This window comes from Erythrolamprus reginae, chromosome 4 (assembly GCF_031021105.1).
Source record: "Erythrolamprus reginae isolate rEryReg1 chromosome 4, rEryReg1.hap1, whole genome shotgun sequence".
In the NCBI taxonomy this organism is placed as follows: Eukaryota; Metazoa; Chordata; class Lepidosauria; order Squamata; family Dipsadidae; genus Erythrolamprus; species Erythrolamprus reginae.
In genome coordinates, this window is record NC_091953.1 from 111377828 (window position 1) to 111398440 (window position 20613).

General features: G+C 41.7%; 2 protein-coding genes across 2 annotated transcripts in view; both read right to left on the bottom strand.

Moving 5' to 3' along the window:
• LOC139166944 (cilium assembly protein DZIP1-like) overlaps nt 1-20613 on the bottom strand; it is a 104781-nt gene that overhangs the window by 51837 nt on the left and 32331 nt on the right. The gene's annotated exons all lie outside the window — the stretch shown is intronic.
• LOC139167063 (cilium assembly protein DZIP1-like) overlaps nt 1-20613 on the bottom strand; it is a 70372-nt gene that overhangs the window by 45721 nt on the left and 4038 nt on the right. The window contains exons 3-11 of the mRNA XM_070751492.1: nt 19802-19889; nt 12880-12989; nt 12152-12244; nt 11144-11308; nt 6234-6296; nt 3182-3233; nt 2865-2927; nt 2461-2538; nt 1688-1747 (exon numbers count right to left, since the gene is read on the bottom strand). Coding sequence (XP_070607593.1) covers nt 1688-1747; nt 2461-2538; nt 2865-2927; nt 3182-3233; nt 6234-6296; nt 11144-11308; nt 12152-12244; nt 12880-12989; nt 19802-19889 — 772 coding nt within the window. The remainder of the gene's footprint in view (nt 1-1687; nt 1748-2460; nt 2539-2864; nt 2928-3181; nt 3234-6233; nt 6297-11143; nt 11309-12151; nt 12245-12879; nt 12990-19801; nt 19890-20613) is intronic.

Sequence of the window (20613 nt, forward strand, 5' to 3'; positions counted from 1 at the left end):
GGATGATCCGCTTGATTTGGGTTGAACAAGAATGCGGAGAGGGGCGGGATACAAATCTAAATAATAAATAAATAAATAAATAAATTATTATGCACTCACTTGAATTTTCTGCCTAAGAAAGTATAATGTTTCTATATCAAAAACAAAGCAATAACTTTAATTTTAAATATAACTCGGCCAGCTGCAAAAGTCTGAAATTCAACTTTCTTTGATCGCAACTGCATCTGACAAATCATGTTATACATTAGGTATCAGTTTAATTATCGATATAGTAAATTATTAAAAAGTATTTATTATTTATTTTAATGGATCTACTCTTAAGAACAATTTTCAACACAAACCAATGTAGGTAAACATATAATGTGATCACAGAATCCTAATAATATGTTTCCCTGTAAAAACAGGACCCAACTGGAAAATAAGCCCTAACACTATTTTTTCGGGATACCTGTAATATAAGGCCTACCACAAAAATAAGCCAGAGTTAAGATTGTCAGCCAGATGGATGCATTTATTACCACATTTTCCCCAAAATAAGCCCTAATTGGAAAATAAGCCCTAATGCATTTTTTTTAGCAAAAATTAATGTAAGATCCAGTCTTATTTTCGGAGAAACACAGTTAGTTGTGAGCCACCCCAAGTCTTCGGAGAGGGGTGGCATACAAATATAATAAACTATAAACTATAACTATAGTTCACTGAATATAGTTTATAATCCACATTGTTACTTACTGTGTTTGTTAGCAATTTTATCTATGATCAATGTATACTACTCTCAAAACTAAACAAGGAGAGAAGTACCTTAGAACTAAGGAGAAATTTCCTGACAGTCAGAACAGTTGATCAGTGGAACAGCTTGCCTCCAAAAGTTGTGAATGCCCCAACACTGGAAGTTTTTAAGTGGATGTTGGATAACCATCTGCCTGAAGTAATGTAGTTTCCTGCCTAAGCAGGGGGTTGGACTAGAAGACCTCCAAGGTCCCTTCCAACTCTGTTGTTGTTGTTATTACTCTCAATATAGAAACTTTAATAGATAAATAAATAACCTTAGCCACTGATTTTTGTCCAGAAGGGTATAAGAATGGTATACCATTCTGGACAAAAATCAGTGGTTAAGGTTATTTATTTATCTATTAAAGTTTCTATATCGAGAGTAATGATAACAATAATAATAATAATAATAATAGGATTGGACTAGAAGGCGGCTCAAATAGGGTTGGACTAGAAGACTTCCGAGGTCCCTTCCAACCCTATAATTTTTGACTTCTTGAAGGCAACTATAAATCTAGAATCACATCAAATGAACTACAAGAAATTCCAACACTATCTCAAAATCAAGACAAATTCAAAAGCAAGGAAGGATTGGCCCCTCTTTCCCAGATTCAATTGTCTGCAGGGGTAAGAAAGTTCAAGGGGAGGCTGGACAAAAGGAATGAATAAAACAAAATCCTAGAGAGAATAGTGATGGACACTAATTGGCAAAAAAAGGAAGCCAAGCAATAGGAGAAGTTACTCTTCAAAGGGATCACAGAAACACTGAGGCTATCTGAAAATTGTAAGGTAAAACCTTTTGTGTCTTCTGGTAGAAGAAATGTGACACTGCTCTCTTGTCTCGCGCTCTCTCATACAGACACATAATGCGAGAAGAATTAAGGCTACAAAAGCTTCAATTGGTGCTGCTGATTACCTTGTTCATTCTCTGGAAGCTCCTCTATGGGCTCCAGCATGGGTACCAAAAGGGCCTCTTCTAATAACAAGGAAACACATGAATAGAAACAGAGACAAATAGACAGACAGTATAAAAACTGGTAAAGATAAAGCCCAGAGAATGAAAACAATTCAAAAAAGTACAGAAATGTACGCAAAAGTATCAGATGCATATTTATTTGGGGAGTAAAGCCCAATCAAATACAGAGGAGGTCTTATTTGGGCAAAACCCTTTGTTATAGCAAACAAACAATTGAGGCAAAAAGATACACAACTTGCTTTGTTCCTGAATATGCCTCAGAGGTAGAGCTGGGCCTTAAGAATAAACAAATCTGTTTATTCCCAGACCTTTTCTGAATATATTCTCCCTTTCTCTTACCAGAAAATCTATTCATTTCACTTCCTCCCCACCCTCTTCGTTTTCTCTTTGAGAATCATCCCGTTCCAAAAATTGCCTTATTTCTCCTTGAAGTGCTCCTGGCCAATCAGAAAAGCAATTAAATGTTAGAAATGAAATATATCTCCAAATCCACCCAGAGCTTTTTGCAAAGGTGGGTAATGGTTCTGGTAGGCATAGTAGCCCCTGAGAGCCCTACGTTACTCTTGCTCTCTTTAGCCTATCCATTTTCTGACGTCTCTTGCATATTTAGAAATCTCTTGAGATAAAACACATTTCAATTAGGTGATTTTTTAAAAAGGTCCTATTATTATAACTTTATTCAAGGTTCTTACCCCAGATTAATATAAACTAACCTTGGTCAGCAGATTCTGGACGCACTTTTGGTCTTGCAGTTGGGAGAACAGACTGATTTTGTGCTTCAATTCCAAAATCTATTGAGCCAGCCACAAATTAATTTTATTACAACAGAATGTTATGTTCTCAGTTATAATAATAATAATAATAATAATAATAATAATAATAATAATAATATATTAGATTTGTATGCCTCCCCTCTCCAAAAACTCCTTAAAATCCTTGATTTTAAATAGAAACAACTATTGTACAGAAAGAAAATGTCAGCAAGTTACATTTACATCAATTAATAAAATGAATGATCTTTCCAATATATTTCAGGAAAGCTTAATTTTAAAAAATTGTTCCATTAGTTAAATGTAGTTGTTACCTAAGGATTTGCATGTCTATTACAGTAACCTACCATGCATGGATGATCCGCTTGATTTGGGTTGAACAACAATGTGGAGAGTGGCGGCATACAAATCTAAATAATAAACAAACAAATAAATAAATAAATAAATAAATTGGTCCTGAAATTTTCATTGTAACAAAAATGTTAGAGGATGTGTCAATCTTCCCATTGCAATGAGCTACACGTATTTCTAAACAATGGGATATTTTCCCCCAGCAAAATCAGTTTTGTAATAATTATTAAAACTTTATTAAAACTTTGTAATAAAGTTTTTAAAAAGTATTTGTGGCATTTTAAATTATTTCTTCCTTAAAATTCCCACTCACCTTCAGATAACTTTGAGTTTTCTACTGTTTTTTTTGAAGCCAGTTTTTCTATCTGAAATTACAAGGATAGAAAACAATGGATATCGATGTAGAAATGAGAATTTGCTTATACACTGCTAGTTAAGAATCTGCCATTTTGACAAAGTAAGGCTTCTAGGTAAGTGCTAGGTGTTGATCAACATATGGGAAGCCAAAGGATGCACTTGCAATAACTCCTCTCTTCTTAAGATGAATTGGTCCTAACTGGTCCCGGACATAAAGACAAGCACATATAGTAGGTGAGGAAAAAGAGACTATTCCTTGCTATAATAAACTCAATGTTGGCTCAATATACTATTTCAAGTCTGGCCCTGTGGCATTTTGTCACAGCCAACTGCAATTATAAGCAGAGTCTCCTTCACAAATTAGTTTTGGTGACTTCATAGCCATAAGAGTTCCATCGAAATTCTGGCTTCTGAGTCCAGCTCCCTAAGTCCAAAATTTGCATTGCTCCTGTATGCACATTTACTTCCATTTTTCTAATCCTTTGAAAATCAAGGCTCAGATGCAGCCTAAACCTGTATTCACCTTTCAGCACCCCTGCTCTATTGCTGACTTGCAGCCTACTAAAGGAATAAGAAACGCTGATTATAAGAACACAAAATGAGAAGCGTATAAAATATTTACTTGTATAATTACTGGAATTGCATCCATAATTTTTTATATATAGAAAAAGGCCCTTTGCTCAAGCTCTGGCATTTTAGAATGCCACCATTACATGGAACAGACCTGATTTTTCTGGATAAGAATAAGATCATTTTGTTCTTGCAGCTTTTGTTCTAGTTCTTCTAACCTCTTCTCATAGAAAATGTTGCGCAATGATGCTTTATGCTTCTCAAATTCAGCTTTGAGCTAAACAGGTCAAATATGGAAAAAGTCTATTTAACTAGAAACATTCTGTTTATCTAATGCTATCTTATGTATCTTATTATATATTTATAATACAAAATTATTGGTCTAATTTTTCACCCTCCCAATGTTTTTTGATCATAAGTATTAAAGGGCAGACTCACTTCACTTTCAGCACTAGGAAAATAGAAATATATGCACTATGGAAAGTTAATTAAGATATTTCTCTTTTATGAAAAATAATTCAGATTTACGAAAGAGGCTTATTTTCTTATTCTAAGAAATTAATGGATTTCTTAGAAAATCCATTAATTTATTATACTTTTGTATTCTTTGGTATGGTTAGGCAATTTAGAGGCCCTCAAGATAGTAACTAGAGAGAATAAGGGTGCCTATCCTATTCAACAGAGAGAGATAGCAAGAGAGAGAAGAGAAAGAAAGAAAGAGATAGAAAGAAAGAGTGAGTGAGAAAGAAAGAAAGCAATAGAGAGAGAGAAAACAAAAGGCAATGCGCGAGTCTCGGATTCCGAGGGAAGAGGGTGAGGCGATCGGCCGAGAGGCGCCTTAGTTAGGCTCGCTCGGTCGTGGGTTTTTTTGGGTGTGTGTGTGTGTGTGGATTACTGAACCCAAAAGGGACCGTCAGATGGCTGGACTAGACAGGATGCTGTGGCGCGCCCTCCCCCCCCCCCCAGCCTCTTCCTTGGCGTAGAAGCGAGCGAAATGCTCCTTTTAAAGAAAGTGGAAGAAAGTAGAAAGAGGGAGAGAAGATACATGGAGGGAGGGAAAGAAGAGGAAGAGAGGAGGAGGAAGAAAGCAGGAAGGGGGGGGAGACCGATAGAGGCGGGGAGTGCAAAAGGCAGCCTGAAGACATGGAATGGAAAAGGGGTGCCAGTTCGCGTTAGCCCTCCCTACATTTCAAGGAAACCTTGGCGGGGCAGTTTCTCCTGCCACCTTTGCCCGTCTTCGGCAGCACCCTGGACTCATTCGCCCATCGTGTTTAAACTTATTTGGGAAAGTTGCATCGCCGTCTTTGTTGCATCCTTGTCTTTTCTCTTCTCTTCTCCTCCCCCCACAGCTGCCCAATTACCTTTATAAACTTTCTCTGTTCCCTTAAATTGGAAAGGGGTGTATGTGAGAGAAAGAGGGAGAGAGAGAAAGAGAGAGAGAGCAAGAGGGGGAGAGAGAAAGACAGAAATGATTCTTGATTTAAAGCATGTGGTAAAAAGCACCCAAATAATAACAGAGAAAAAAAAACCCAGCTGTGTGTGTGTGTGTGTGTGTGTGAACTCTTGAAACATTTCCAATAGCTCACCTGTTATTGGAAATGGTTCAAGAGTTCACCCACACACACACACACACAAGGGAGGAGACAGGGATGGAAAAAGAGGAGAAGATAGTAATAAAATAGATTTTGGTTTTGTTTTATTATTAATTTCTTTTAATAAAAAAAGGATTTCCCCCCTTATTTATTTATTTATTGATTGATTGATTGATTTAACCATACAACTGCATTATGGGCATAAAGGACTATATGGTTTGCAGTTGTACTCTTTCAGAGGAAAAGATTAATATTGATACAAAATGACTTTTTTAACCACATCATTCCACATTTCAACATTTTGTAAAACTGGAAGCTAGAAAAAATAATGTAAGTATAAATTTTGTCAAAATATCTAAGTTTCCGTTGTTAGTGATTATCTTATAAACCATGAATATATCTATCTTATAAACTATGAACACACAGAGACAAACACTTTTAACCTACATTTTCTATACTTCTTTTAACCTTTGTCATATGTAAAGCACTTCTGTCAGGGAAGATATTTCTTCATTGGAATTCTTGGCTTTACCAGTTCAAATGTTCAGAGAGAAATCTGAATGTAACTAAAGAATTTCAAAGTAATTCTCGTCATAGCATACTTCTTGCACGCTGTAGCTTATATTTCAACCAAAGAACTGAATGTGAAGACTTCATGAAAGTTACTCAGCATGGGAATCAGTGAAATTTTACATAAAGTGTATTTTAAATAGTCCTTCTGAACGGTTTGCTATGTTTTCCTTTTTGGGGGGTATATTTATTTCTAAATAATAAATTTAGAAATAAATTTAAATTTTATTTATTTCTAAATAAAAAAAATTCTAGGAAATTTTCATTCAGGTTTACCTGGTACTTTTCATGTTCATGTTCTTCCTGAAGAATTTGTACCTTAGAAGCCCACTTAACTTCCTACATAAAACAAAAACAATATTTTGAACAATGTCTTAACTTTATATTGCTGAATTTTGTTTCATTGAAATCCAAGTTATCAACTTGTGTCTAACTCACAATATAAATAAAATCCCAATCTAAACTGCTGCACCAGAAAAGCAGCCATGGAGATTAAAAGCTGGTGGTACTGGCATAACATCATTATTTGTTACACTACATTACCATTAAGAAGGTGAACATGTTGTGGCAGTGATTAAGCAAGTCCACATTGCTTATACCAGGAAAGTATATTTAAACGGGTTATCTGAGACTAAAATCACACTGTGAAATTACTTTTGCTTTCTGTGCCCAAGATGGGTGCCTAGATCATGATCATATTGGAGCCACTGAACCAGTTAGGTTTGAGACCACAATAGACATTATGAACTAATTTAGCTTGTAATTTTAATGTCTGGGATCTTACTAATAATGCTCTGAGGTTCCAGAATCAAATTCCAAACATCTGTTGAAACCCTTTTTTTTTTTTTTGGCGAGTGGCAAGGTAAGGGTATCCCAGAAGAATGGCATTAAGGAGAGGGAATCTCCATTCAGATGAAAGATGACCAACATTATGTCCAGGTATATATACACTCTAGCACAAGACAGAAAGCTGAAACCACTTTTTACCAATTTAAAGTAAATTTAAATAGGTAAAATTTAAATTTTTACCAATTTATAGTGCAAAATAGTCTGAATCTGGAAGGAAATGCATTAACTTAACCTGAACATTCCTGAGAGATCTAATTCTACCTTCACTTGGCCAAGTCTCCAAATGAATCGTGATCTCAATCATCCCCAACCCATGTGCTCATTCTTGGCTTTGTTGGGAACTGATTGGAAAGGTGTTCAACTTACAGGGACGTGAGGGACATAAATTCAGTCTCCCTATTTAATTCGAGACAATGATGAATCCGCATATAGACGGGAAGTTGAACAACTATCCTTGTGGTGTGACCAGAACAGTCTAGAACTGAACACACTCAAAACTGTAGAAATGGTGGTAGACTTTCCCCCCACGCACCCTTTTCCACGGGCGTGCACTCCCCATCCCCCTGCCAGCCCGCGGGGGGGCGGGGGCGGGGAGGTGCCAGCAGGAGAAGGAAAGGGAGCCGCGGCCACCCCTGCCTCCCCACCGTGCCTCCGGCCCCCTCGTGCCCCTGACTTCTCGGCGGTGCCCCCCACCCCCCCGATCCGCCCCCTCTCCTCCTCTTCCGCCAAAAGAAAAGCGCAGAGGCTGCCTGCTTGAGTCTCCCGTTGCTGCACCCCGCTTCGCCCTGCCTGTCATCCTGGACCTCTGTTGTGTTTTCAGGGGGGAGCGGCGGGAAAGCCCTGTGCCGGCCAGGAAAGCCGGCTTTCCGGGAAAGCAGCGCACCTTTTAAACATGCTGTTTTCCTGCAACTCTTTCCTTGGGGGGGGAAGTGGCCTCCTCCCCCCCCCCCCGGCCCAGGAAAGAGTTGCAGGAAAGCAGCGCATTTGAAAAGCGCGCTGCTTTCCCGGAAAGCCGGCTTCCCTGGCCGGCACAGGGCTTTCCTGCCGCTCCCTCCTGAAAACACAACGGAGGTCCAGGATGACAGGCAGGGCAGAGTGGAGCAACAGGAGGCTCAAGCTGGTGGCGGCAGACCTCCGTTGTGTTTTTGGCTGGGGGGGCAGGAGGACCTTCCTGGCTTTCCCGGGCAGCTGGCTTGAGCCTTGTGCCGGTCAGCAAAGCTGGCTGCCCGCCGGAGACGTGGAGAGAAAGAAGGGAAAGAGAGGGAGGGAAAGAGGAGAGGAAAGAAGGAGGGAGGGAGGGAAGGAAGGGAGAGAAAAGTGAATGAGAGGGAGAGAGAAAGGGAGGAAGAGAGGAAGGAAGGAAGAGATAAATATAAAGGGAGAGAGGAAGAGAGGGAGGGGAAGAGGGGAATGAAGGAAAAGAGAGAGAGAAAGATAAAAAAGTGGAAGGAAGAGAGAAGGAAAGAAAGGAAGGGAGAGAGAGAGAGAGGGTGATAGAGAGGAAGAAAGCAAGAGAGAGCGAGAGGAGAAGGAATAGAGAGGGAGAGAGAAATGATAGAAAAAAGGGGAGAAAAAAGAGAAATGAGAAAATGATTGAGGCAGAGAATGACAGGAAAGAGAGAGAAACAGAGAGAGAAGTGACTCTTGATTTAAAGCATATGGTAAAAGCACTTAAATAACAGAGAAAAAAAACCTCAGCCCTCACCTGTTTTTATTAATAGTTATGTTTTTGGATTTGCTGGTTTAGTTTTAATAGTAATAGAGTTTGGTTTTGTTTTATTACTAATTTCTTTTAATAAAAAAGAAGGGATTTATTATTTTTATTTATTTATTTACCGTATATACTGGAGTATAAGCCGACCCGAGTATAAGCCGAAGGCACCAGTTTTTGCCACAAAAACCTGGGAAAACTTATTGACCCGAGTATAAGCCGAGGTTAGAAAAGGCAGTGGCTACTGGTAACTTATAAAAATGGAAACCAATAAAATTACATTAATTGAGACATCAGTAGATTAAATGTTTTAGAATATTTATTTTAAAGAAAACCAAAATTAGCTCTGTAAATTTAAAAGAGGGTAAACGAAAGCAATCTGGTAATAACAATAAATTAAAAAGTAAAAAAAGTAGCTCAATCAGCAACCAAGCTAAAACTATTTCTAACCCTAACCCAGGGCTCTTTAAACTTGAGTTTTAAGACTAGTGGACTTCAACTCCCAGAATTCCTGCACCAGCCATGCTACCTCAGGAGTAGGGGCTGAAGTCCACAAGCCTTAATCTTTCCAGGTTTGAAGACTTGCATTTCTAACCCTAACGCAGGTGTCTTTAAACTTGACAGTTTAAGACTAGTGGACTTCAACTCCCAGAAGTCCTGCACCAGCCATGCTACTTCAGGAGTAGGAGTTGAAGTCCACAAGCCTTAATCTTTCCAGGTTTGAAGACTTGCATTTCTAACCCTAACCCAGGGGTCTTTAAACTTGACAGTTTAAGACTAGTGGACTTCAACTCCCAGAAGTCCTGCACCAGCCATGCTACTTCAGGAATAGGAGTTGAAGTCCACAAGCCTTAATCTTTCCAGGTTTGAAGACTCTAGCACTTTTAACCCTAACCCATGGGTCTTTAAACTTGAGTTTTTAGAAGCCTGGAGAGAGTTCATGCTGTTTCCACCCCCCCCTCTTTAGCTTGCTGGCTCGTTGGCTGGATCTCCCACCCCTGATCCTCCCTCCTCCTTGTCTCCCTTTATTGCCCCATGTGTTGTGCAGGGAAGCAGATTTGCTAAAGAGATCCACTTGGTACGGCAGCAGGGGAAGGAGGAGGAGGAAAGGAAAGAGCTGCCCTCCTCATCCTTCTCCTCCTTCCCCTGCTGCCGTACCAAGTGGATCTCTTTAACAAATCTGCTTCTCTCTCCGGCTGGAGGCTTCTAAAGCCTGGAGAGAGTTCATGCCATCCCGTTCCCCCCCCCCCCCCTTTAGCTTGCTGGCTCTCTCCTCCGTCTCCCTTTATTGCCTCATGTGTTGTGCAGGGAAACAGATCGGCTAAAGAGATCCACTTGGGACTGCAACAGGGAAATGAGGCGGAGGAGAGCCAGAATAGCCCACAGCCGCAGAGGAGGAGGAAAGGAAAGAGCTGTCCTCCTCCTCTTTCTCCTCATTCCCCTGCTGCCGTACCAAGTCGATCTCTGTAACAAATCTGCTTCTCTCTCCGGCTGGAGGCTTCTAAATCGCGGAGAGAGTTCATGCCGTCCCCGTCCTCCCCGTTTAGCTTGCTGGCGGGGCGCCCTCTTGTGGTGATTTGGCGCCCTCTTGTGGTGACTCGAGTATAAGCCGAGGTCGGGTTTTTCAGCCCATTTTTGGGTCTGAAAAACTCTGCTTATACTCGAGTATATACTGTATTTATTTATGTATTTATGTATTTATTTATTTATACTTCCATGCCGCCCAGTCCCAAGGGGACTGCTGCTCAGACACTATACTTTTCTGCCCACCCCGTAATTGGTAGAGACCTTCAAATTTCTAGGTTCTATTATATCTCGAGACCTAAAATGGTCACCTAACATAAAAAACATCATCAAAAAAGCATAACAAAGAATGTTCTTTCTGCGCCGGCTCAGGAAGCTCAAACTGCCCAAGGAGCTGCTGATACAGTTCTACAGAGGAATCATTGAGTCTGTCATCTGCACCTCTCTAACTGTCTGGTTTGGTGCTGCAACTCAACAGGACCGACACAGACTTCAGAGGACAATCAGAACTGCAGAAAAAGCAATTGCTGCCAACCTGCCTTCCATTGAGGACCTGTATACTGCACGAGTCAAAAAGGGGGCGGGGAAAATATTTACTGACCCCTCACATCCTGGACACAAACTGTTTCAACTCCTACCCTCAAAACGTCGCTACAGAGCACTGCACACCAAGACAACTAGACATAAGAACAGTTTTTTTCCGAACGCCATCACTGTACTAAACAAATAATTCCCTCAACACTGTCAGACTTTCTACTAAATCTGCACTTCTATTCTACTAGTTTTTCTCATCATTCCTATCACCCATTTCCTCCCATGTTGACTGTATGACTGTAACTTGTAGCTTATATCCTAAGATTTTTATTAATATTGCTTCTTTCTTGCTTATTTGACCCCTATGACAATCATTAAGTGTTGTATCACATGATTTTTGACAAATGTATATTTTATTTTATGTACGCTGAGAGCATATGCACCAAGACAAATTCCTTGTGTGTCCACTCACACATGGCCAATAAAATTCTATATTATTCTATTCTATTAATCCAGATACCTGGGGCCTGGAGTCTGAAGTTAGTGCCTGACATTTGTATTAAATTACCTGCTTTTCAAGATGATGTATTATATTCTGCTTTTCAAGATCATGCATTACTTTCTGATGATCCAGAGCCATCCGATGTTTCGCATCTGTTAATTCAAGGCTATCCTTTAAAGTGCCTAAATTGAATTTCAGATGTTGGTTGGACCTTTGTATCTCTAGCAAATGCTAATAGGGAAACAACAGCAGCAATGAAAGAAAATTTAAAGTTCTCTTTGGAAAAATAAATAAGCTGGCATATTCTACTAGAAAATGCTTCTAAAAGGTAAAGTATTTTTTGCAATGCCCACCAACCCCCCAAAATCCAGTGATTTTCTTGAACTCTAATTACTTAAATAATAAACCACCCCAAATATAACATACAATTATTTGTTGTTAAGTTCAAAGGAATACATGCTCAACTCACTTTCAGAACCTTTTTAGAAAAGTAATGAATATATGGAGCAAAACGGGAAGGGAAGCGATAGCCCTCCAGGGGTGAAATCCATTTTTTTTACTGCCGATTGTGGGCGTGGCTTGCTGGGCATGATGTGACTTGGTGGGCGTGGTAGGGGAAGGATAATGCAAAATCTCCATTCTCACCACATTCCAGGGAAAGGATACTGCACAATTCCAATTCCCACCCCACTTCTGGGGGGAAAATATTGCAAAATCTCTATTCCCACCCCACTCTGGGGCTAGACAAATGTGGTATTTCCACTACCGCTTCTACGAACTACCCAAAATTTCCGCTACCAGTTCTGAAGAACCTGTCGGAACCTGCTGGATTTCACCTCTGTAGCCCTCCCAATTGAAGAGACTCTGATGGACAATTTTAGCAGCTGCAGATGAAATACTCCTCGGCTTGAACATAGCAGAAATGGGGGTACAGTGGGAAAGGAAGGAATTTGTGACAACCAGTAAGCTCAGGTTTTTATAAAGTTCTACGCCTTTTCCAATATTTAAAATATTTAAAATATAAATCATAATAAACTGCAACAGAATATACCATCCAATTTCTCAGCTACTTACATTTTGTAATTCTGAATTTTTTGCATTTAATTCTTTAACTTCCTTCATAAACATCTCTTTCACCTCCTCTTTGGATTGGTGATCTTCATATTCCTGAAATTGAATGAAAAAGCTATTTTAAGAATTTCAGAAAGTCCTTTTCTACAAATTCCTGTATTTTGATCATGATGCTTATTCCAAACCAATGAAACCTTAACATTAATTAATGTGATGTGTGGATTGCAAAATATTCCAATCTAACTAGACCAGAGGATTACTGATCAGTGAAATAGGTTTGTAGGAAGAGATAATGGAAATGGTAATGTATGAAAATGTATATTGTACAAATGTATATTGTATGCCGCCCCTCTCCGAATCTGCGGAGAGGGACGGCATAGAAATCCAATAAATAATAATAATAATAATAATAATAATAATAATAATAATAATAATAATAATCCTTTTCACCTGACTCTTTATTAGAACAAGTTTTTGATAAAATCTATTGGCAGGATAGACAATTCTGTGAAATTTCCCAAAGAACATTAAAAAAGGGTGCAGATTTTATATGCAACCATCATGTCTAAATCATCTTTTTCAATCTACATTTAAACATAAAGTGCAAAAGTACCAAACAAGGCAAGTCATTTTCTTCTTTGAATGTTGATACTAGTTTAGACTTATAATCTTAATTAGTAATGGATTATTGGATGGCATCTTAAAACTGAGCCTTACAGAATGTGCCCTACCTTAGACACTTTGACCATATGGGCTCGTCGCTCAGCTTCTAATTGAGATCTGGTAACTTGTAACTGCTCCTTTAGTTGGTTGATCTCCTCCTGCAGTTTATAAGTCTGATCTGCTTTAAAGAACGTATAATGGTGATAGTGCCCATTAATATACTTCAGAGAAATTTGTTTCTACTTACACAGACATTTGAAGCATTGTTTCTTCCTGTGGATTATAATACCAAGTTCTTCATCAGTACATTACCATCTAAAGGATGTAACAGGGACTCCTCCAAGCTACTTTAACAGTAAACTTTCTATAAAAGCTACATAGTGCTTTTATAAACATCAGTTCAATGCACTTTGCAAATACTAGCCTGGAAGATAATTCCGCATTATCAGAGGTTTCATTTCATTATCACTTTTTCTTCTAAATGTAACACACTCCAGCCATGTCCTAGATCAGAGTGGGCCCTTCTATATGATCCTGTACTAACCCCTATACTAGAGCTCACACCTTTTTTCATATTGAAAATGCTGTCTGGGGCTGCCAATAGTTGTTGCTCAGGAATATCTAGAGGGCTACAGATAAAAGCAAATAAGTGTATTGAATATTGTAGTGCGATGCTCTTCCCAACTTTCACTCTTCTAGAAATGTTCAATTGCATATATAGGCTGCATAAATCCATAAGACCATTAGATAGCAGCAAAAGTTGTTTTTTTTGCAACTTAAAACTGCTAACCCAAATTTATCCATATTATTGTGTTATTAAATGTAAGGCCTTGCAAGAAAAGCAACTGTTTCTGAAAAGGCAATTAAGCTCCTAAATATCTGATATGATAATCTATTTTAGAGATAGCTCTTCAATCCATATCCACTGCAATTTAACCACTCAGAAGCTGCAGTAATTGGAAGAAAACAATGTGCTGTAAAAGTAGAATACAGAGAGAATGTCTTTGATCTGCTTTTGCTTTATGCAAACATTATGTCCAAACCTGTGTCTAATTATGTTCCAGAAAATTATATCCAGTTATGTCACCCAAAAAAGTTATTGCTACATTGCAGGAAAGGAAATTATGTCCAATTATGCTGAAAAGAACCGTTGAACTTACCTGAACGGTCTTCTCGCTGCACTGTGAAGAGAGTCCAATGTGGGTTATTCTTCAGCCTCATTGGCAGGGACTGAGTTAAAAATTAGCATAAATGTTATGTCCCGCCCACCACTGCCCCCTTAGGTCAGTCAATAAAAAAACTAAGGAATAGTGAAAGGAAGACAAATTTTATTCAGTAAACTTTAAACTATAAACCTCAACTGAACTATGCACCTGGGCTAAAAAGCCGGGCGGGTTTGGACTCTCTTCGCAGTGCAGCGAGAAGACCGTTCAGGTAAGTTCAATGGTTCTTCTCCACTGCACTGCTCAGAGAGTCCAATGTGGGATATACCCAAGCCACACTTTAGGGAGGGATAGGCTGGCCCAGGGGCTCTGGAACACAAACTCTCTGTAATACTCTTCTGCCGAAGGCTGCTTCTGCCGAAGCAAACGAGTCCAAGCGGTAATGTCTGATAAAGTCGTGGGTGCAGCCCAAGTTGCAGCCCTACAAATGTCCTCAACTGGTGCCTGTGTGGTCCAAGCCACTGAAGTGGCTGCGCTCGTAGTGGAATGAGCCGTAATCCTATCCGGTAAGGGAGTTGATTTCGTCTTGTATGCTTCAATGATGCAGGATCGGATCCACCTGCTAATAGTCTTGGCCGATACCTTCCTTCCCATAGATGCGGGAAGGAATGAAACAAAGAGAGCCTCCGATCTCCTGAAGGTGTTCGTACGTCGTACGTATATCTTCACGGCTCTTCAGACATCCACCTTATGGCAACAAAGCTGCGATGGATGGGAGCCGTGGGTACAAAAATCCGATAAAACTATGTGCTGTGACCTTCGGCCATGGTGATAGGAGTGCGTTGACTTGCTCGGCTCCCGGGGTTGGAAACCGGGAGAAGAACCTTTGTACCTGGTGATTGTGCTGTGAGGCGAACAAGTCGACTACTGGAATGCCGTAACGGTGAACTATCTGCTGGAACACCTCTGGGTTCAGAGATCATTCCCCCAGGTCTATCGTTGTGCAGCTTAGCCAGTCCGCTTGCGTATTGTCCACTCCTGAAATGTGTTCTGCACGAATCGAGGCCAGGTGTATCTCTGCCCATGACATTAGAGCGTGTGCTTCCTGCATCAGGTGGTCTGATCGTGTACCTCCCTGGTGATTCACGTGGGCTCTTGTTGCCATGTTGTCCGTCAATATCAGGATGTGCTGATCAGCTACAGTACCTAAGAACGTGTGGAACACTGTGAAAACCGCCCGTAGCTCCAGAAGTTTGATGTTGGGATCTGCCAAGTCCTTTGTTGACCATCTACCCTGGGCAACCTGGAATCTGGAGTGAGCTCCCCAGCCGGACAGGTTTGCGTCCGTAGTGATGGTCACCTCCTGGTGGAAGAGGAAGGGAGAGCCCCTGGTTACGGCAGATGTCCACCAAGGGAAGGAGAGGCGAACTGCTGTGGTCAGGTTCACTTGGTGTTTGGAGTTGCTTAGTCGAGCTCTTTGGAATGGGAGTAGAAGTCACTGTAGAGGGCGAGCATGTATCCGAGGCCACGGTACTATGTTTATGCATGAAATGAACACACCTAGTAATTGTGATAGGTGCGCCCAGGGAATCTTGCTGCGCTGTGTTATTGAGTGTATCAGAGTTATTAACTTCTGATGTCTCTCTGATGATAGGAAGACCATGCCTCTTGAAGAATCTATTGTAGTGCCTAGATGGAGCAGGCACTTGGTTGGTTGCAGGTGGCTTTTGTCGTAGTTGATTGTAAAACCTGCTCTCTCCAAGGAGTCCATTGTTAGGGTCAGGTCCTGTTTGGCCTGTTGAGGGTCTCTGGAAAGAATGATTATGTCGTCTAGATCAGCTAGAAGACGTATGGAGCGCGTTCTGAGGCTGGCTGTTAAGGCGTCTAGAAGTTTGGTGAAGGCCCTGGGAGCCGAGGAAAGGCCGAAGGGCATGGCCTTGTATTAGAAATGTTGGTCCTGAAGGCAGAAACGTAGAAATTGATGGTGATGTGGATGGACCGGAACGTGTAGATACGCTTCCTTCAGGTCGATGGAGGTCATCCAATCCTGATGACAATAGATGCCAGAATGGTATTTAACGAATGCATCTTGAACCTCTGATACCGGATGTAAATGTTCAGTTGTCTGAGGTTCAAAATTAGGCGGCATCCGCCGGAGGACTTGGGGACTACGAATACTATGGAGTAGAACCCTTGACCTCTCTGGTCTGTCAGAACTGGTTCTATTGCCCCGATGTCCAAGAGATACTGGACCTCCTGGAAAATAAGAGATCGCTTTTGCGGATGAAGTAAAGTCGGGCATCGTATGAATCTGTTTGGAGGAATTTGCCAAAAGTTTCTTCGCAGGCCTTGTTCCACAGTCTCTAAGGCCCATGTGTCGGTGGATATGAATTCCCAAAATTCAGTGAAGAATTGCAGGCGACCACCGATGGGCGGATCGAGGGAGGAGTCATTTTGCTTGCGATAACCTCCTCTGTTGGATCTGCGAGGTTGTTGAAACTGGCGGTTCCTGTCCCCATAGCCGCCTCGGTCAGCTCGGTAAGATGGTTGGGCGTGCAACTGGGGACGAAGTTGAGGAGGGTTCCGATCGAAAGGGCTGTCTACGGAAGTATGGCACCCCTCGTCTGTCTTGCCTTCTTGCCGACATTGGTAACACTTTCTTCTTATCTCTTTCCTCAATCAGGACAGAGTCTAATGACTCACCAAAGAGCTTAGAACCTTGATAAGGAGCTGTAGCTAGACGCCATTTTGATTTCACGTCTGCCTGCCATGAACGAAGCCAAAGCAGGCGTCGAGCTGAGAGGTTAGTTGCCATTGCTTGAGATGAAAATCTTGCTGCCGCCAAGGTGGCATCTGCAGAAAACTCGGCAGTGGCGATGAGCTTGTTGATGTCTTGGCGAAGACGGGTGTCCTCTGGGCCAAGTCTGGGGAGTATATCCTAGAGCCACAGGATGGAGGCCCTATTAAAGAAGGACGCAGCCAATGCTGCCCTCAAGGACCAAGCAGATAATTGGTGGACCCTTTTAATCAGGTTTTCCGCCCTTCTGTCCTCTGGTCTCAGACCGTCTGCCATATCTGACAGTACCTCTACATTAGACATCAATGATGTGACTGGAGTATCTACTGAAGGATACTGAAGTAAATCCTCTACCTCTGGATCAAAGGAGTAAAATCTTTTGTCCAAGGCTGAGGGCCCCAGGGCTGCTGATGGATTCTGCCAGGGTCTCTTTATATTCTCTGCAAAGATAGGTACTGCAGGAATGTGCTCAGACTTCCTCTGGGGCTCATTAATGAGTCTGGCCGCTGGCATGATGCCCACCTCTTGACCCGCTGGTTTTGATGAATTATCTGGTAGCAGCGTGGTCTTGGCCTTGTTTAAAAGGACCCTGAATAGGGAATGTTTGAATAGCGCAGTCAAAGGGGGCTGGTCAGGTAGGTTGGCCTCATCCTCCGAGAGTTCCTCCTCTGGATCTGTGGCCATCTCCCTTGGGCCCTGGTCCTCCTGAAAGGAATCATGTAAAGATGGGGCAGAAGCAGGGGCTACCCAAAGGTCTTGTCTATTGGCTCAAGGTGGTAAAGGAGATGGGCTTTGCTGGGCACCCACTGCAATGCCCTGGGAATATGCAGACGCTATCATGTCTTGTAATGAAGGAGACATAGTCTGCCAATTGTCCATGGGGCCCCTGAGACCTGCTGCAGTTGGGGTAAAGGTGGCTGCTGGAGGTTGTGCCGGTTGAGACCATGATTGGGGTGGTCTGGACCATTCTGCCCTTTGAATCCCTTCAGATGGCAATGGGGCACTCAATGGGCGATCATGGGACAAATCCCCAGCTCCAGTGAGGTGAGGTCCCTCGAAGGCAGCAGCAGAAGCCAAAGGGCTCTGTTGATGAGGTGGGATAGTGCTGGTAGAAGGACTAGGCCTTTGCCTTGGTCTGTTCATTTCCAGCTGAGCCTCCAGGGCTTTGATTCTCTTCTCAGCCTCCTTTAAGGCCAATGAGGATTGAGAAGATTTTCCCTTTGATTTAGTGCTATGGCTCTTATCCTTCCCTTTATTTGTAGAGGGGGCAGCTGGGAAATCCCAATAATACGAAGGACTGGTCTGCACAAGATGGTAAAATGAATGCTGAATCAGTCCTCAGAGGAACTAGTCACTGACCCTCCTTCCGGTGATTGGTCAAGACCTAAATTCCTTATTTGCCATGGTAACGCCCCTTGTTTAAAAATGGCGGCCGTTGAGTAATTAGCTTTGCTGACTCATTGGCCTATGGCCCCCACCTGCTGCCTCAAAATGGCGTTCAAATAGGGGGCGGTACTAAGCCCTAAAATGGCTGAGGCATCTCAGTGCCTTCGTATGCCGGCAGCTCAGTGTTTCTCCCCCACAAAATGGCGGTCGGAACCTCAGGCGGCGAGGAGAAGCTTCCAGCCTCGATTGCAGTTGCCGCTCTCTAAAATGACCCCCGCTGGTCTTGCTGCGCTGATGGAGATCGGCGGCCGATAACGGAGCCGCCAAACAGCTGATTCGTCCCCTCAGGAAATCCCAGCGGGGAAACCCCTTTTTCGGTAGAAAAGTGGCAGTGGCAGGGGGGGGGGTGTTGATCGCGAACGTCAGGGACCCCTTAAGTTTCTTCCCTGTCTTCGAGGCAGTGCTCCGGAGAGCAGTGGTCTCTCAGGGGTGAAGAGTTGGAGAGCAATACCCCGGAGGGAAGAGGCTCTCAGCAGGAAACCTTTTCTTCTTCCTCCTGTGAAAGAAAGAGTTAAGTTAGGAAAAAACAAGTACTTAGATGAATTAAAAATCACACTCTTTGTGAGAAGAAAACTCATAGTCCCTACACTATGACTGAGTTTTTAAGACTGACCTAAGGGAGCAGTGGTGGGCGGGACATAACATTTATGCTAATTTTTAACTCAGTCCCTGCCAATGAGGCTGAAGAATAACCCACATTGGACTCTCTGAGCAGTGCAGTGGAGAACAAAAGCCTACAGCGGACAACAGATTTGTTTAATGAGCCTAGTGTTTATTTAATGAACTTGGGTCAGTCATGTGATGACCTGTTTTACAACCATAATGATTAAATGCCAGACTCAATTACAGTTGTACGCCGGGGATTAGCTGTAGATCCTTTCCTCTGATCATAATAAAAAAACTAAAACTCATTTAAAAATAAAAACTAAATTTAAAAAACACTAAAGTTAGATAATGTTTTATACAGAGGTGGGTTCTGACTTAGTTCTCTGCTGGTTCACTTCCTCACATGGGTACACATATGTTGCGTGCCACACAGGCGCAAACCAAGTTCTGTGCATGCGCAGAAGCAAAAAAACAAGATGGTGGCGCCTATGGTGCTACTAAGAGAGCCAGTTCGGGGGCACTTCCAGCCAATCATCACTGCCGATTCGGTGAGCAGGGGGAAATTCCCGCTACTGATTCTATAAAGCTAGCCCAAACCGGCAGGAACCCACCTCTGGTTTTATATATACAAACTATACAAACTGCATTTGTACAATTCACTTTAGCTTAACAAAGGCTTTAGTGGGTTCTCATATATTGGCAATAATAATAATAATAATAATAATAATAATAATAATAATAATAATAAATAATAATAATAATTTATTAGACTTGTATGCCCGCCCCTCTCTGAACACTCGGGGCAGCTCACAACAGTAAGTAGTAACAAATGTGCTGGATTTTCTAATAATGAAACGGCTCTCCAAACAGTCTCCTCCTCATTCTGCAAATAGCACCTACTGTCCTTGTTTGCTTTTTTCAAACAAGAAAAATTATGGATTGGATGTAAGATTTGAAATCTATTTATTAAACACTCACCACCAATGACTGGTTGTTCTGAATGGCGACGCTGCAAATGGTTGTGCAGGTAGGTAGCGTTCAAAAAGGCTTTGTCACAAAACTGACACTGTAAAATAAAAGTTTGGTTAAACAACATCTGTGCCACTAAGGATATTTATCTCTGGATGTTTATTTTGATCTCTAGATGATTTGATGTTTGTCATTATTTTGAATGACAGTTTTGTTCTGAAAACAAGTGCCATTTGAGTAATTTAATAGTAGAAGGATGGTGCAGGAAACTCAATCCCGAAACAAAAGGACTCAAAAAGACTTCTGATTAAAATGTATCAGTATTACAAACATTATAAGCATATGCTTTTAATATGCTTTTTGAAGTACAATGAATAAAAAGAAACTGAATTCTTCTAAATCACTAATGGTGACAGCTGATGGCAGTACCCAGTTGATGTGAGGCTCGATTACTGCAATGCACTCTACTTAAGGCTACCCTTGAAGAACTTTTAGAGACTTCAACTTGTCTAGCATGCAGCTGCGCGAGTCGTGGTGGGCGTGCCTGGATAAACCCATATCAGTCCAACACTCCACAAGCTGCACTGGCTTCCAATTGGTCTCTGAACGCAAATCAAGGCACTGGTTATTACCTATAAAGCCCTACATACCTTAGGACCAGATTATTTACGGCACCGCCTGCTGCCACAAATGTCCCAGCAACCGATTAGATCGCAAAGTTGGCCTTCTGCAGGACCCGTTGGTCAGACAATGCCGGCTGGCGGGACCGCGGGGGACAGCCTTCTCTGTTGTGGCTCCCATGCTCTGGAACCAACTCTCCC